The following is a 12,653-nucleotide window of genomic DNA, read 5'->3' as shown; positions in this document are numbered from 1 at the left end:
TGAATGAGTGAGAGTGAATCATTTAGAAAAGTGCTGTATATTCACTTGTACTTTGGTATTCATTTGTGATATTAGTTTTCTCCTTTCTTGTTTAAATTCAGGATGGCACATTTGACTGAAGCATTTGACTATTAGAAGTACTTCTGTTTCATTCTTTCTTTTTTTTTTACTTATCACATCTCATAAAACAAATGACAGCAAGGTCACTGAACATTTGAATGCAGTGTAAGTGTTGTGTGTGAAGCCATATGCACCACATGAATTTTCCCTCCCTGTAGAGAGGACATCTCCAAAGAAGAAACCTGTTCCCCTTTGTTGATCCATTTGTGCTGGAGTCTGAGATCATGATGGCATGCTGACACCAATATTGACAGCTTATATGAGATTGGAGTCCAGTGATAGAAGATTACATTGCCAAGTGAAGCAAGGGTGTAATTCAATATTGTTTTAACAGTGCGTTTTGCGAGTTTTTGATGTACTGCATTTGGAGGTCTTAGAATTGTACTGTTGGTATTTGTTGGTGATAAGAGCATTGATTGCTTTTCGTTTTTATGTGCAGACTTACATTTTGGCATTAAATCAAAATTAATCAGAGAAGATCTCTAATTTATGTGTTTAGCTTCTTCAACTGTTTGTCAGTGTCAGATTGTACCACAAGGCATTTGCTCATGACAAATGTATTTTTTAAAACTCCTAATGCGCTGGCTGTTCCTTCTGCAACCATGCCCAGTGATGATAAATCAGAGTGACTCCAGAAAATAGCTCCTTCATTTTTAAACAAAACAAACAACTACTGTGGGAAGATCAGCTACATTCTTTAAACAAGGGAATTTACATTTTTGCGTGTTGAATCTAAAGCTTGAAGTTTTAAATCTCCATATAAAACAATGAGAATTCTAACAATTGCTTATTTTTTTCCTAAATCCATTTTCCCTCTTATTCTGGGTCACAGTTAGGTAATCCTGGAACAGCCAAATCAATAAACTTTCTTCAATGGGATCAGGCAGCTGAAAATGGTAGCAGGTTACAGTACCTTGTATTTTCAGGGTCATTCCAGACAAGTAAGGAAACTAAGACTTCTAAAAACAGTTTGGAGGTAATAGATGATGAAAGGAACTCTGATACTAAAACAATATTTGAGAGGACCAAAACAAGAATGTCAAGTATTAAAATGGAATAATTCTGTCTGTCTTGGGTTTAATTATGTAATGCTTATTCACTTTTGGCCAGATTGCCAGGTGGGTTGTGTTTGAACAATTATTGTGTACTTCAGATAAAAGGTTAGTGCTGGCTTTTGATGTTGAAGGTTGTTCTTCAATAATAGCATAGAAACTAGAAGGTGAGTGCACAGCAGAATTTAAGGTTAGTCATATGTTTTCTTTTGATGGGGTTTGAGTAACGTGGCTCAAAGTGGAGTGAAAAATTTGCAGGGACACCAAACTGTAACACATAATGCGAATTCTCAGACCTTTAAACATTTTTGAGGCTACAAACCAAGGATATTTAGTAAACATAGTTACGTAATTCGGAACCTGCTTTCTAGTGATAACAGAGGCTTATATGGAAAACTGAGAAATCGCTGCAGGACTTAGCCTCATGGCATCACAGATTATTACTATGAGCTATGGGTTGCTGAAGTCCAAAGCTGATTTGTCCTTGAATTGCATTTGTTCAGAAGACTCTTTAATTCAATGAGTGAGTAAAACATGAGATAGTACACATAAACATTCTCAATAAGCTTTTGAAAGAACGTATACCCTGTGCTACGTTCGGAAGTAACAGGTTATGGTGTGTTTCTTTTAGCTCTGTGACATGAAAAGAAATTTCTTTCAATTAATTTACAACCCAGTAGCTGTGCCAAAACCCATAGCGAAGGGGATTAATACAATCTGAATAATTCATGATCCACAATTCATGGTTAACTGTCAGTAACTGCAACAAAAACAACAAAAAAAAAGAATTATGATTAGCAGTTGGAAATTAATAATTCAATCTAAAAAAAAAAGCAGTAAATGGAATGGGCTTCCTTTCAGTCAGCTCCCCCATTAGTCATACTTTGTGCTAAAAGAATTAAATGGAGATTTTTCATTAAATGGGAATGAGTTGCTTTTCCCAAAATTATGTTTCACGCAGTCAATTAGATGATTGTTTTATGTGATTAAGACCACCGATTAGATTTGTGGAATAACACTTCTGCCATCTTCGTTTCTTAGAGTCTGGAAAAATCCCCTAAGGAACTGATGAAAACAACATCCTAAGATGGTGTAATAACGTGACTACTGTAGCTTGAGTACATTTCATTTATATGCAACAACCATGCATATAGCCATTATTATGGGGACGTTAAACATGGATGCTAGTTTACAGTATATATGATGGTCAACTATATTGTATTCAGTTCTGCCGGCTGATCACCTTGTTAGACCAGTATAGAACTTTTGGTTGACTACTGTACAATTTTGGACACGTTTTCTACTTTGAAGGGCAAATTGCTAGTTAATGTGAAGTACCGTAAAAACTTTTTTTTCTACTAGTACTGGAGTACGTGCTTCTCCGACTTGTATTATTTGCGAGATAAACTGTGTTCACAATTTAGGGTTATCTGTCTATACCCTAAACTATTAGTCACCCTGTTGTTGCTGTTGCTCTGTTGGTAATATGTACAGTATGAGGGCATGGCTTACTGTAGCTATCTGTGGCACCGCACAAAAAGACCATTTTACTAGTAAGAGGTCCACTGTAAGTAACTAGACAATGGTACTATTCCATAAGCACAAAGAAATTGCTTAGATATTTATATACTGTATACAAGTAGTTCAGGTGGGGAGCTGTGTCAGCATGCGTAGGCTGCAAAGGAACAAGTAATAGGTTTATTCCATGCTGAAAAGAGAAGAAAGAAAACACAACATTTCGGCCGTGATTAATATACTGTATGAGCAAGTGATAGAATATACAGTATGTTACTGTAGTTTCATGAGCTTAGTTAAATATTTCCTTAATTTTAACAGAGAAATGCATATTGTACAGTATGTGTGGTGCTGTAGCACTGAAGGCAGGTTCAATTTCTAATTTAGTTATTTTGCTGGAGTGTCCTTTTCTACTGGATCTTGGGATCACGTCTAGCCCTGCACCATGTGCTCCCAAGATCCAGATCAAGTTTACCACATCTTTACCCATACTAAGTCTTCCTGGTCATAGATGGAGTGAAAATGTACAGTATGTATTCACAGAACCTCCAGACTGTTCTGTACTTTTAAACTGATATGGGAATTATTCAGTACATGCATAATGTGCCTTTATTCAGGTATTTTCAAACACGTATTGTACAATGAACAATACAGTCAGCACAGTTTCACCTAGTGTGAACTGTGTGACTACAATTAGACTCGGCTTTGAAAACATTCTTTCATATTCCTATGTATTAAATTGAGCATGATTTGTCATTTATAGATACATAATATCTTGGCATCTTGGTTTTCTTAATGTACTTCAAATCACAGCTGAATGCACAAGTAGCCCTGGAGTTATGATATTGTTAATATAACAGAGGAAAACTCTGAAGGAAAATACTTGCTGAACCCGTCTAAGGGGAGATAGAAAATAAATAATTTACATATTTGCGAAATGATTCCTTTCTGCCAAGTAGTTTTGCCAGACAGTTTGTCAGGTTAGCTATAATTTTGTAAGAAATTTGTTGTAATTTCTGGATAAAGTGTGCTGGTCCCCAATTATTTTTTATTATTGTCTGTTCGTTTTTTTACTCTGAGTTTGCTCAGTTGATTCTCTATCTCTATTGTAATCACACATAAGAACTGTATGTGGAATAGTCTATAGACTATAGTGGAATAGTCATGAACCTTCCAGGAAAAGTGAAATGAAAATGCATGGATATACTGTAGAAGCGTTGTGTTGTAATTGCAGCATCACTCAAATACAGGATGTCATGGCTATGTTGTCAATTCAGCATTTTTGCAAATTCAGGGACAGAGCCAAATTTTAGCAGAAAAAATCAATGTTACAGTTTCCTGCTTTATGCCCTTGTTGTTTGGTATTTGTCAGTTCAGTCCTTTATATGAATTTGATAGGTTTATAATAGAAACCCAGTGGAAATGCATTGCAATGAAGGTTTATTACATTGCATTTGCATTGCATGGTTTTATTGGATATCAGAGATTTCAGAATACTGTAATCTGGTAGTTTTGCAATGGCCCTGCATTCATTCCTGTGTAAATGTAGTTTTTGTTACACATGAGATGGCTACCATCCCTTCTGCTTTGTCCCTTCCAGGGATGAGCAGCCTTTTCCTGGGAATGGGAGGGGGACAATCAGTTTCTTTTAAACGTCGGCTGGTTCCGATGGTGGAATCCATCTGCAGTTTTTGGAAAACAGCCTTGTCTGTCTGTGGTAAATGCGAGCTTGGTGGAGCTACGCCTCCCGGGTATTCAGAACATGAGCCGTTGTTTTAACTCGGGATTCTCATCCATTCCTTATGAAGTTCAAAAGCAGTTCAAGGGTTTCGTACTGTACATGCCATTCCTGTCTGCCAGTCAGTTTCAGCGTGCAGTTAGAAAGAGCTCAATTGCATGTGCCCCTATCCACTGTTACTCACAGTGGCACAGCAATTAGACGCTTAGAGAAAATGCAGACTCATATTTATTGCTGTAACTCCCTCACACTGGTTTGTTCTGCCTAGGGCCTTTTTCTGCCGTTGAGCGCTGTACTTGGATGTCAGGACTTCATTCCTTCTTCATTAATTGTCTATATACAGCCTATGCTTGACCTGTAGACTTCCGTCTTCTATCTATTTTCACAACTTTTTTCACCCTTTATGCAAACATGGTGTTGCTGTTTTGATTATATCTTAATGTTTCTTGTTCCATTTCACACTGCATTTCTTATTCTCCTGGTTTTAGGATACGCAGAGCACCATATACTGTAGGTGGCTGGGTTTGGAAGCTGTCAGTTCATGTTTCAAAGCAACTGAAATGCATATTGCATGGATATAGATAATTACTTATGTCTTTATTCCTGAGTAAATAAAGTGGTGTTAGATATTGTCTTTTTTTAAAGTTAATTGTTCTAATTACAGCACATTAAATAGTAAAGTTCTGGTTTTTGCTGTCACACGACTGTTTGCTCATTGTTTTCTTATCACTGTCAATAACAGGTGTTTACTTTAGAAGAGACAGAGCAGTCTTCAACAAATGTTTTTACAAATATGCACTTAGATGGTATTCGGAGTTTGATGTTTTTACTTATTTGTGGACACAAGTCCACGCTGTTTGGCAAGCATTATTACTTATCTTTTATCTGTCCATTCAAATGAAATCCTTCTTAAATGGACAGACATGTTAGTAACAAGCAACATGTATGTGCTAATATTTCTTTAATGTAAAGATGTATTGTATTTGAAACCCTATTTGCTTTCCCCCATGTTATTTTTTGTGACATAAAGATCTATTCAAAAAGAAAGTTCAGCATGTGTTTTGCTGTGACTTCATTTCTAGTCTTACGAGATTCCGGCCATACATTCTGCAACTGCTGTGGTATCTTTGAGAAGTGCAATGTGTGAATTTGCTTTTTTATTTTTTTCTTCCTAAAGAAGATATGCTTCTTTGCCCATTGAAGTCACGGAAAACCCTGGCAAACTTGCTACTGCGCTGTGCAGAAGAAGTTATCCCTGTCACAAGTGGAAGTCCGCATCTTTTGGGTAAACTAAAGGGTTTATTTACTCATTACCATTGGAATTGTTGAGATAACGATGTGTTGATGTGCATGACTTGACTTTTTTTTTCCAAGTTTGGGTGTTTCAGTTTCATCTTCTGATGCAAAATATAAGCCTGTTTGGTAATACTGTGTAGTTGTGCTTGTTGTTTAAGGAATTCTGAGTTCTGGCGTTGACCTTTATTATTATGTATTACTGTATATTAATTGTTTTTTTTCTAGTACCTACTGAAACATCTGCTTTATCAGAAGTGCATACAGAATGCTTTTATGCACAGAGCAACATAGCCAAAACGTTTTGTTTAAGATGTTTGTGGTCAATCTGATCATGTAAAATGTTTAGTTATAAAAAGGCTTAGTAGGCATAATGTTTATTTCTTTAAGTAGGACACTGACTATGTGTGGCACTAGATGAGGTTTGTGTTTTAATGATTTATATAATATTTTTGGAAAAAATCCACTCTTCCTTGAGCATGTGGAAGTTGCAAATTGCATAGAGTTCCAACTACCAGTCTACATTAGTGTGTAACTGCATATTTACTGAAAACCACTTCCCAAACAAAATGGATCTCCCTTAATTTCATTAATTATAAATGGCAATGAATGAAACATCTTATTTCATTGATACCTGCAACTGTATATTGAGTTATTGTTTTTACCCTGCAGTTTATATGCATTTTAGTTGAATTCTCAAGACAAAGTAAAATGTTTTGCTGGATTCTGTTTTCAGATCATTTGTGTTGTGCAATAGAATGTTATAGGAGAAAGACTGGCCACTTTACTTGGCAAACAGCTTTATTTTGTTGCTTCACTCTTACCTCTCACCTAGTGACACTAAGTTTCACGGGATTCAACTCTCCAATTCTTGGAGCAATAACCTAGAATTTCATCCTCTGTGTGTCACGTGCTGCTTACCAACAACTTACATTCAACCATCAGTAATAAGCAGAAGTTTGAGAATTTAAAATTCCACATCCTACTTGAGTGTTTATCACTTGAATACTTTTACCTGCAACCTTCCATACTCAAGAGTCATTCATTTCTGATTTACTTTTTACTGCTTCTCTGCTATCGTCAAGGTAAGGGTATGAGATCAGCTCCAGGCTCCAAGACTTATTACCTGGATTATTTTCATTTATCAGAGGAATTTGGGCCCTTTAAAAAAAGAGAAATATGTTTACCCTTTGTTATCTTCTTTGCAAATGAAAATTATCTCCTGGAGTTCAGTGGAAACTGCTCCTAATATCCATCCATATATGTTGTTCGCAAATCAATATTTTAATGAATCTGGACATGACAAACAATTATGTATCTCGAGAGAGAGATCTTCATTGCTGTCCTGTAGTCACTGATTTGCTTGCACAAGCAGTGATAAAACACATAATTTATTATTTTCTCATCAACAGAAACCCATTGAAATTCTCCAGCAAATTGCATAGTGTGGGTGCTTATTTCACTTCAATAAAGTCAGTAGAATGCGACCTAAGAGCTGATTTACAAATGAAATGAACTGCAAGAGATCAAAATATTTAAATCTCAAGAATTCAGAGCTGTGGGAAGCTCACTTGAAAGAGTTCACAGGAAATTTCAGACCCTTTTCACTGTGTTATAGTTTGCAGTAGACTCCCACAGAGTTTTGCAATGAAAATCCTGTTCCTTTTCCTTGGCGAAATTAACTATAAATTCATGTCAGACCAATCTAAAAACAGTTGAGTAACAGGCTTTTAAAAGTTAATTAAGTTAATTGTCTGCTAACTTCATCAGTTTGAGTCTTTAACAAGTTTTTTTTTTTCTTCTTTCCTCGGCTCCACCAAATTGTTTTTCATTAGAAGATGAGAATACACAGGAGAAGACTATTAAACAACCGTGTCTTTGCTGTTAAGCGCATCCACTTTAGTTAGTGTAGTAGAAGAAGTGATGCTAAAGGGAATATTCTAAGAGTATCTGGAATGCTGTAATGTACAGGTGCACTGCTTAGGTAGATACATTTTGTCTTATACAGTACCTACTGCATGGCATTCTTCCATCCATTGTTAGAAAGTCTCTTATTCCTGGTAAGGGACTTGGGAACCTGGAAACTATCCTGAATGAATAGGGCACAAGGCAGGACTACACTGGACGTCAGTCCAACAGGCCCCACTCACTCAGACAATTTAGAGACCAGTCAACCCAATCACCATGTCTTTGGAAGCAGAGCACCCTGGGATAACCCAGTGGGCTGGAATTTTAAAAACATCCTGTATCAGTTCCAACAGGTGTGTGGCAGCTTCTGCTTAATTAGAACTAATGTACCAGACGGTGTCTGAGTGGGCATTCAATGGTTGTGTGTAGGTTTGTTTATGAAGAGAGAGAAGGGATTATTTGTGTCCTAGTCTCTTACCTACGTTTAAAGACCACTTCAGAAAAAAAATGAAGTGAATTAAAAAAGTTCTGTCTACCACAGAAAGATGGTAGACTTAAGACAATTCTGTTTCCCAAAGTATTGTGATTCAGTAATAGGTACGGTCATTTATATTCAGATTCTTAAATCCCATAAAGGGTTAGTAATTTCCTTATCAGAGGCTCAGTGGTACATCTGGCAAAGAGCTCTTCTTGAATTTCCATGGCGTTAAGTGAATGACCTTCTCCCCCTGCCCATGGCCAGTACACATGGATTACCCCCAGCAGTATTTCCCTTTTGTGCAGTTGGGTGGACTGGAGCAACTGGAATCATGTTCCTCACTCAGGGTCTGTAGCAGAGATTTGACAACCCGCCAGTTGTCCAGAGTGGAAACCTACTGTACCTGCTTATGCTACACTGCCATCATTAATCCTATATACTGTACACTTGAAGCAAGCAGTGCTGAAAGCCTTTTTTCTGGCAATGCATTATTGTTGTATCCATTTTGTACTTGCACAGCTAGAAAAGTGTGGGTTGGTTAGATTTTTATGAGACATAATTCTGAAAAAAAAACTGCGTTTGAAGCTGACTATTAGTAATTCATGATTTTATCAAATATTTATCACCTTATTTGGTTTCTGTTCCTTAGTGTTTCTTTTCAGGCTTATTCATAAGGTGGCACATAATGAATGTTCAGTACTGAACCAAAGTATTAGCAGGGTAGGTCAATTGATACAGTGTTTGAATGCAGCTGAAAGGTGGGCCTTGATAACCCCAATAATGGAAGCTTACCCTCAGTCAGGTACTGCCTGGCTCAACAGCCTTTGTGCCAAAAAATCAGGAAGATGATTCATTCTCTATTTGCTTAACAGTTTTGGTCTGAGATTTAATCTCAAATATTAGACGTTTTGAAAAAAAATGTATTTTTTAAATTGTCCCTTCGCCACAAAGACAACCTTTTGGAAAAAAGCTTTTTTTAATTGTTCTATGCTTGTGTGTCTACAATTTCTGACAAATGCACATTTGTCTCATAGTTTTGAGGACGGGTACAATAAACAATGGAAAACAATAGTTTTTGGCTTGGGAGACAACAGTCTGCTTTCTTAGACTAATTCTCATGGCAGTTTGGTTTCTAAATAAATCCTTGTTTGCATTAATAAAATAAAGAGGAATGCATCATGACAGAGGGTATTTTTTAATTAAAATATGTATATTTATGATTAAACCCATCCCTTTTGTGAAAATGTATTTAATTTAAAGCCCTGACACTGCTGTCTTTGTCATTTAGACTGAGTCTTCCTTCACACACAGTTGGTTGTATGATTTTATGGAGGTGATCCATCTGTAAAGCTTTCTATCTCAACCTGAAACATTCCAGTGTTTTAAAGATTATGTCTTAAGGCAGCAGAATGCTGTCAGCTCTAAATCAGTATTCAGTCAAGCTAGGGGAAAGGTAACAGACCACCATTAAGCTTCTGGACTTTGATGTAGAGAAGGTTACAGATCTGTCGGTCCTGAGGTGTTCAATATTTCAGCTTATATATTCCTTTTTTAACATACTAGTTAGTAACTACAGATTCTTCTAAAAGTTTGTGTAGATGTCAAATCCACATTTGCAAATTTGTATTTAAATTATTTTTGCATATTTAATTCTTTTGTATTGCTGATGATCCAAATCTCTTTCTCTATGTACCTGTAATGTACTATGTTCAGAACTGTAAAGACCTTCATAGTGCTTCATTAAAATTTAATGTTACCTAAATATAAAAGTCCATTGTTCTTTTAAAATTGATTACCATGTTTTGCTGACTGGTATGTAATTTAGCCCCTACCTTTGCCTCTGCACCCCATTCTGAAAAGAAAATTATTAATTGCTTTGCATAAACTACAAAATGTGCTTATTCATTTCAGTCTGTCAGGGTGACTTTGGCATCACAAAGAAAGACAACCATGAAGTTTTCCCAAAAAATAACATTGACTTTTGACTTTGTTATAGCTTACTCCTAATGGGACTAGGAACTGGATCTGAACAGAACTAACTCAAAGAAGAATGATATGGATTTTGAAAGTGCATTTAATTAAAAGCTTTAAAAAAGCTTTAAAAATATTTCTGTGATGCAAATATTTGGATTGTTTCTGTGGTTATAAAGTATTGTGTTATTAATAGTGTTATTTTTACACTAAATTTACATGACAGGTTATGTACAGTAATTGATGGAAATAGCACCCATTAACTGGACATATTCCTGATCCAGAAATCTAGGCTTAATTAAGCAGCTGGGTCAGATAATGATTGTACAGAATAGTCTGAGAATCCAAATATGGCCTTGAATCACTTACATCAGTATCTTTGATACTAAAGAAGTGCTGCAGACAGAGATTGGTTCTGTTGAACACTGGTCAAGGGCGCTTGTAAACTGAAATGGAGCAATCTCTGAGGGCTCACAACTAGCGAGCAAAACATGTCAAATAAGTTTATAGTCTGGAGACACCAAAGAAATGTTAAATGCAGCGAATACTGAAGCAGCTGAAAATAAGAGAGAAAATGTCTAGAGACCAAAGCTCCAAGACTTCATTGTCCAGTTAATAGCTAAGCCTGCCAATCTCTCTTTCCTAATCAACAATGCAGACTCCCTCAGTGGACTCAGTAATTCCAGCTATGGCTTTCTAATTGCAACCCTCTGCCGTTCACAAGTGCAACAAGTAACACAGCATCATTTCTTGTGTATTTACCAGCTCATTAATTTACTTTCTCATTCTTGCAAATAAGATGAGCTATAATAGTGTTGCAGAAAAGATAAGTGGAAAATTAACATTACTATGCAAAATAAAAATATAAAGAGCATTCTTTTTCATTTTCAACTATTTTATTTTACTATAGATTTGAATATTAGGTTCAAACATCTATATGTTAATAATTAGTTTGAAAAAAAGTAGAAATATTAATATATACACTGCTGTGTTTAGTTTCCCAAAAGGGAAGAGGCTTTGATAAACATAATCTTTCTTCTTGAAAGATGCATTAAAAGTTTAAAAAGTTATTTGTAATAATGCTACTAATGCACTGTTTGTAATGCTACAAGGCAGAGGAGGTACAGTTTAGCACCGACTGAACAGTGTTTTTCTGCGACTTTCTATTCCAGATTAAAATATAGACAGCAAAACCTGTAATATGAACTGCACTCATTTTGTTCATACAGGGTTTCAGAAAATTAAAGGTTATATTTTAGACCTGAGAGATAGCACAGTACAGTTATTTAAGTATTTTAATCAGGATATTTTTAAGCAAGGTTTTATGTCTGAAAGATTAAAAGGAATTTTCATTAAAGGCATTGTGTTTTCAAACCACAATCAGTGTTATTAGGAAGTGGTTGTCATGCAATAATTCTTTGTATTTTGTTCTTAGAATTAACAAAACTATTTCTGATTGTTCCATCCTGCAAATGTTTCAGGCAAAATGCGTTGCATTCATTATGCTATCTTAATCATCTGTTTTGAAAATAAAAAAAATTGTACACTGTCTTAAGTAAAGAAAATGCTTTTAAATTTAATTACTAGTTCATTTCCTACGCTAATATTACAACCGTTAGTGTTAATAAAAAATATTCATTACCAGTTTTCTTTTAATTTTCCAAGTTTATGTTTTAATTTACACGGAATTTACCCAGATTCAAACAAAATGCTTTGGAAATAGCTGTTTATACAGTACCTGCATCATTTTGAAAGCTGTTCAAGGGTGATGCTGAAAGACATTTAATAGTAGTTAAGCCCAATGATGTGAATGAACATAGAAGACAGTGATACTGTATCTTAGACTATTTTCATTCTTTGGTCTGGTATACTGACTGAATCTCAAAGTTTTCCATTTTTCTGTCAGGTTCTTTTATTCATAGAAAAGCACATCACATTGAACGCCACCTCCCGAGTCTATAAAGAGCCAGCCCCTGGAGCCTCCTGGATTTTTATTATGGTTTATTAGTATGTTTAATCTAAAGCAGAGAATGCTGCCATATCAAAATGAGTGCCTGCTGAAATAGTAGAATTAACAGAAATGGTTCTGCATATTGCATCCTTCTAATGTTGCAGGAAAAATTTGTAGTATTCATTGTTATCTTAATAATAATTCAGTTGTGCACTGAATGAAACAAAAGGCCTTTAAAGTTTATTTCCTAACCTAATAGTACAATACTGTTAGGGCTTACAGTATATGAGATGCATGGGGACCTTTCTCGTCTCAAATGTCTATCTTGACATAAATAACAGCAAATCTAATTTATGCCCTACCTGATTCAGAAAAACCCTCTGTTTTTTATGCAGAGATTTTAATATTATCGTTTAAAACAAATCATAACGAGTATTTCTTTAGAATTCAATTAGTGAGATCTCAAGGAGTCGAAGGCACAGTTGTTATTTTAAGCAATTAGAATCTTTTAGGTCAAAAGTTGTTAGCAATCTACTGTATATGGGTTTCTTCTTTCCACTGAGCTTGCCTCAATCTGTTTGATGTACGATGTAATGATCAGGGAGACTAGCATTCAGCTCCACCAGC

General features: G+C 35.6%; 1 protein-coding gene across 2 annotated transcripts in view; it reads left to right on the top strand.

Annotated features, from left to right (window-relative positions):
- The window catches only part of iqsec1b (IQ motif and Sec7 domain ArfGEF 1b), a 203,608-nt gene that overhangs the window by 54,383 nt on the left and 136,572 nt on the right, over positions 1-12,653 (top strand). For both annotated transcript variants that reach the window (XM_088916110.1, XM_088916107.1), the window contains exon 3: positions 5,603-5,710. In XM_088916110.1, the coding sequence (XP_088772236.1) occupies positions 5,603-5,710 (108 nt within the window). The remainder of the gene's footprint in view (positions 1-5,602; positions 5,711-12,653) is intronic.

This window comes from Atractosteus spatula, chromosome 5, assembly GCF_055471065.1.
Source record: "Atractosteus spatula isolate fAtrSpa1 chromosome 5, fAtrSpa1.hap1, whole genome shotgun sequence".
NCBI classification, from domain to species: domain Eukaryota; kingdom Metazoa; phylum Chordata; class Actinopteri; order Semionotiformes; family Lepisosteidae; genus Atractosteus; species Atractosteus spatula.
The sequence above is the reverse complement of the archived record's forward strand: the minus strand, read 5'-3'. Positions and strand labels throughout refer to the sequence as shown.